At 30.9% G+C, this 5,905-nt stretch overlaps 1 protein-coding gene across 1 annotated transcript; it reads right to left on the bottom strand.

Annotated features, from left to right (window-relative positions):
- Positions 1-434: 434 nt before the first annotated feature.
- On the bottom strand, positions 435-4,274 carry LOC141668039 (transmembrane emp24 domain-containing protein p24delta9-like). The gene is made up of 4 exons (XM_074474722.1): positions 3,812-4,274; positions 2,919-3,128; positions 1,780-1,856; positions 435-765 (listed from the first exon to the last, which is right to left on the bottom strand). The coding sequence occupies exons 1-4, from the start codon at positions 4,052-4,054 to the stop codon at positions 621-623; spliced, it is 675 nt and encodes a 224-aa protein (XP_074330823.1). The 5' UTR covers positions 4,055-4,274; the 3' UTR covers positions 435-620.
- Positions 4,275-5,905: the final 1,631 nt, after the last annotated feature.

The following is a 5,905-nucleotide window of genomic DNA, read 5'->3' as shown; positions in this document are numbered from 1 at the left end:
TTTAAGAAAATATTTTTAAGAAAAATATTATTTTATAGCCCAAAGAAGTTTATATTTGTACTCAATTTGGTATGACCATGGTTGCTTTAAAATAAATAGGAATACCATTATAACTGGAACTAAAACACAGCCCTCGGTTTCTATGTTGATTAGTAATAGTTATTATCTGATCAAGTGAAACCAATCTGCACCATACAAATTATTGATTCCATGACAATACAAGAACTAATCATTTTGAGACAAGAGCACTTGTAACTGTTTGTTAAATACGATCTCCACTGCATCTTTGGAATCATAGTCCGAGTAGATTGGTTAGGTTCAATCATCAATACAGTTGGTTCAAGAAGACTTCAGAGTGTAATTTTATGAGCTTAAAGCACATTCTTGCCATGGTGCTTATTTGTGCTTCGACACATTCTTAAAAGCATATGATGTGATAATTCAACACAGCAAGCCAAAAGTTCTCATTCAACGTCGAACAATAATTCAGACTAAAAACTCAATTTGTTTGTAAAGTCTCCAAGTCTTGTACTTTTACATAATGTACATAAACAAATGACGTGAACTACAGCGTGGTTTACTATTAAATAGTGTAGACGACTAGGAATATATGACCCAAGTTAAATAAGCTTCTTCTTCTCGAAAAATGACTTCAGATGCCATAACTGCATACCCGAAACTGATAAGCAAATCATGAGTGACAGCAAACTAAGCCATCCCATTTTAGAGTTTGTAGCCTTGTTGAGTTCTTGCATCTCTTCTTCCCTGAAACAATTAGAGAGCAATTGTCAAAGAGTGTCCTCAGGCACCATAAGGGTTAAATGTCAACATGCATTATGTCCTTTTCTCACTGACAATGCATTTTGATTTACCAAAATAAAATTTTGACTTCTAGTCTCTACATGTCAATTCATGTAGATTTGTAGATGACTGCCCATATACCATAGAATGTATTCACTTTATTGTTGGAAAATCAGCTATCATGTCAACAGAACTCAAGAACTCCAAACATTGTATTGTGAACGATTTATGCTGGTCGATACCCAGCAGTACCCTTTTGCTATCATATCAGTTTGTTAACAGATAAATTTCATGCGTAATTAGCTGGAAATCCAGGAAAACATCAACTTTCTTGAATAATGCTAGGATCAAGTACATATACCATATGTAATATGCAGGGGAAATATAACTATAATTTTAGCTACTCAGAGCAATAATCATATTAGCCTGACTTGTATATTAATTAGAAGACTGGCTTATGGGCCTAAGATAGAAGTTCCGCGTATATATATTTTAATTCTCTTTGGTGAGATGAAAAACTAAAATTCGTGGGAGTTTAGTTCGGGTTACCAAAAAATGACTTCTATCAGACATACCACAGAACTTAAGTTTCAGTGGGATTAGGAAGCTGCTATATTTGGACAATAACTTCAATTCTTTCAATGATCGGTCATCTTGATTGATAAAAATTTGGTTCATCAGGTAAAAGCTGCTCGTTCTCATTGAACAGAAGAGTTATTTGTGAGTTTTATTATATTCAAGCCCTTGGAGTGGTTAAATTTAAATATTTTTGGGGGTCCCAGGATGTTCAATAATCAAATGATTTGGAATATCATATTACTTTGAAGTGTACTGGTGGTCTTTGCATGTGCTACAAAAAGTGGAAGGATATTCTAAAACAACAAAGAAGTGAAGACAAGTACTATAAAGATGAGTTGATTAAACAAACGTTCATAGTTACGACATTCTTATTGGGATATACATGGTTGATCACATTACCTTTCGCGAAGATAAAACATCTCCTCGTGAATGGATGTAACAGTTTCGTACAATTTCTTCACCTCTATTCCCATGGCCTGGTAACAAATAAGAGAGCAAATTGTAACTAAATTATCCATACTTGTGTATGGTATAAAGACTATTTGAAAATCTAGTAATCTTAAATTGAAAGCAATATATTAGTAGTTAATCAAAAAAGAGATAGCAGTACTTTAAGATCTCAACATTGGACCGCATAAACCAATAGAATCATGCACATAACTGCTGGCTGATGTGTGGATCTATTACTTTTCTTAATCTTATGTCAGGAAGCGAATTTGTGTTCTACAAGTACAAATTATGTCCCAAGTTGCGAAACAGATACTACTACTGTATCACATACCATTTACATAGCACTTGGACATAATAGCAATGTGTTTCCTGGTCAAACAATTCCTAGAGGCAAGGGTTTTAAGCAGTAAAAATTGTATATTTACCTACCCTCGTTAAACATATATGTTAGGAATTAAGTATTAACAACAAAAAATGCCAGTTTGTACCCGGAACAATTAACGGCGGTTATGCTAAAATTCCCATCAAATTTTAACCCCGGATACATAACTAAACTATAGGTATTCCTATCTTAAGCTCCATGATCCAACTACTATCTAAAATATGACTCTACAATTGTAGATAGAAATAAGCTATTAAAAGTCAGGTAATGCACTGCAGGGTTTATTTGGACAAGTTCTAGTTTGTCCTTCAAAATATAACATTTAATTTATGTTTCATATTGCACTGCTTGACGGTATCTACGCATAATCTCAAACTCGCTAAAACTAAAAAAAGTGACATTAAACTGCTACAAGTTGAGAGAAAAGAACAAAAAACATATACATAGATAATATCTCTCCAAAAGGAAGCAAATTAATGATTTCAAGAAGATTCGGCTACAACTAGCAAGTGCCATAATTTACAAAACCAAAACTCTGTTCCAACCACTTCTACGCTTTTTATGGTGACAATAACTTTGATCCATTTATTAATTAACAATCAATCATTTTTTCTCCTTCAGTACCATACTTCCAAGTGATCACAAGTTCACAATCAAATAAAAGTTGTCCAAAATGAACTTAAACAAACAATAAGAGACGGCTTACATCAATAGACCCTTTCTTGGCAACATTAGACCAGTCCTTGGTGGCCACACCTGACTTCCAATCAAAATCAATAGTCAATGTTGCGGGAGGGGTCTGATCAACAACCCAAAAGCAAGCCATGTAGTCTCCAGCTTCTACTGCCTGAAAACTGAACTGACCATTCTGCACATGATCCGCATAGTGATAGCTATTACCAGACGTAGCTGTCACCTGCATTCAATAACACATACCTAAACATCCCACACAATAATCATACACAAACTCCAAATAAACCATCAATTAGCTGTCTTTCTTTGATTCCAACTAGATGAATAGCAAAACCAATAAAACAACTATTTTTGCTGCTGCTTGATCTAATAAACACAATAATAACCATAATTCATATCCCTATATAATCTTTGCTTATTTAATTAATATCTGATCAAACGAAACCAACACACACAGCTAAAGTTCTTGATTTTCTTAACTTAAGAACAAAAAAACACACAATCCACATAAAAATCCAATCTTAAATATAAATCCCAAACAATATTTTACAAACACAAAAACCCAAAAAAGGGAAGATAAAACCGTAATTCTTAAAACAACCCCTAAATAATCTTTGCTTATTCATTGCTAATATCTGATCAAATAAAACCAATTTACACAGCTGAAGTTCTTGATCTTCTTGCTATAATGACAAAAAAAACACAATTCACCTAAAAATCCAATCTTGAATATAAATCCCAAACAAAAATCCACAAACACCCAAAAAAGGGAAGATAAAAAGCTGGGTAAAAACACAAAATCCACATAAAAATCCAATCTTGAACACAAATCCCAAACAAAAATTCACAAAAACAAAAACCCAAAAAAGGGAAGATAAAAAGGAGGGTAAAAAGTTGAAAAATTACCCTGACAGTAAGTTTATGAGAGTCAGGCAAAGGCTGATGAGGCTGTTCAGTAGAAGAAGGATGAAAATGATGGGGTTCGTTAGGATTAACAATTCTGTAACTTCCAACAGTCATTGAATTTGATTTAATGTCTTCAGATATGCATTTAGTGTTGCCAGATTCAAGATCAAATCTAACTGATTCTGTAAGTGATGTAAAAAGCCCATGAATTGTAGCAACAAATATCAAGAATTTTAGCAACATGGTGTTTGAATTTGATGGAATTACAAAGGTGAAAGCTTTGTGTGTGCAAGTGGTGTGTGTATAATGTAATATGTATGATGAATTTGTGAAGACAGGGAGAGGGGATTTAGGGGGTAAAAGACTTGTGAAGTTTACGAGGAGGAAGAATAGGCTTTGGAGGATGGCTAAACCTAAGTTTGTCAAAGGGAGTGTTTAAGTTAGACAAACTGATCGACAAATTCGTTTTTTGAAATTCCATTAATTTTATAATTTTTTATAAATGTGTTAGTAGTATTATTATTTTGTTTTAAATCAATACAAAAACCCCAACTAACTACGTTTACTATTTTTTTAAATTTGTGTTTCAATATGGATCAATATTTTCATTTTGTTTAAACCCGGGTGAACCCTATATACTATTTTCTTTTATCACAAGTCATTTAACCTATTAACAAATTATATTTTAATTTTAATTTTATTTTAGAACAATTCTATAGTATAAGTTTTTTGGCACATGTGAATATTATATAATCCATTATACATATTTAATTTTGTTTATATTTACTTAATTATACTGTAAATATTAAACTATTAATAATTATATTATATATTAAATATAAATTTAGAGTATGATGAAAATACAGGTGTTCGGACCAAATTATCAACAAAATTTTTAATATTTTATATTTAATATAATTAAGCATAGTTAGTATACTTTTATTTTTTATTTTATCACGCATCAACATGTTTAATTTTGTTTAAGTCTAGATAAATGAATAAGCGTGATTGTCTCGATGTTTTAATTTGGTATACAATAATATAGATAAATAAAATATTTAAATGTTTTAACTAAATTAGGTTTATAAAATAATTATATAATAACGTCATTAAAAAGGACTTTTAATTAGATTACATTTATTAAATAGTTATATTATAACACTTTTAAAGATAATGTAAGGAGTCGTATATTATGTGCATTGCAGGTAGGGGTGTGCATTCGGTTAACCGAAACCAAATTTTTTTCGGTTAATCAAAACCGAAATATGTCAAATATACCTATCGAAAACCGAACCGATTTTAATTCGGTTAGAAACTGAACCGATATAATTTTTTCGGTTAATACCCGAAAACCGACTTCGAAAACCGAAATTTATTTGAACTATAGAAAAATGATAAAAATAGATATAATTTTTTAGCCAGTATTTTAGAATAAAAAAAAATTATATACCATACAACATGAATGATACATAAAACACATGCTATACAAAGAATAAATGGCGAGTACTTGTACATGACATGCAGAGAGTTAACGATCTCCGGTAAACTTACATAATAAGCATTCCGGAATAAAAATTACCTGTCAATAACTATTTACACCAATTAATTTTTATTTATTTTAATATTAACATGAGCTTAAAATACATGAAATACATAACCTGCATATACATTCGGTATTAAAAAGTTTCTACGATGTGATTATAAATATAACATATATTAAAGGTATAAATATATATATTAATATTTATTATAATAATATATTATTATTCATTATTATATTATTTCGGTTATTTATTCGATTATTTAGTTAACCGCGGTTAATAACCAAATAACCGAATTATAAAAAATGTGCTACCGAAAACCGAACCGAATTACATATTTTAGTTAACCGAACCGAAATTATTTCGGTTATTCGGTTCGGTTTTCGGTTAACCGAATCGAATGCACACCCCTAATTGCAGGTGAGGAAGGACTGCGCTTTTAGATGTGAGAGAATTGGGACAAATATTATATCAATTATAATATATTTATCTTAATTGATTTTAATATTTTAATGAAAAATAATAAAATAGGGGTAACTTCGTAATTTCAACG

The sequence above is a fragment of the Apium graveolens genome, chromosome 6, assembly GCF_009905375.1.
Source record: "Apium graveolens cultivar Ventura chromosome 6, ASM990537v1, whole genome shotgun sequence".
In the NCBI taxonomy this organism is placed as follows: Eukaryota; Viridiplantae; Streptophyta; class Magnoliopsida; order Apiales; family Apiaceae; genus Apium; species Apium graveolens.
The sequence above is the reverse complement of the archived record's forward strand: the minus strand, read 5'-3'. Positions and strand labels throughout refer to the sequence as shown.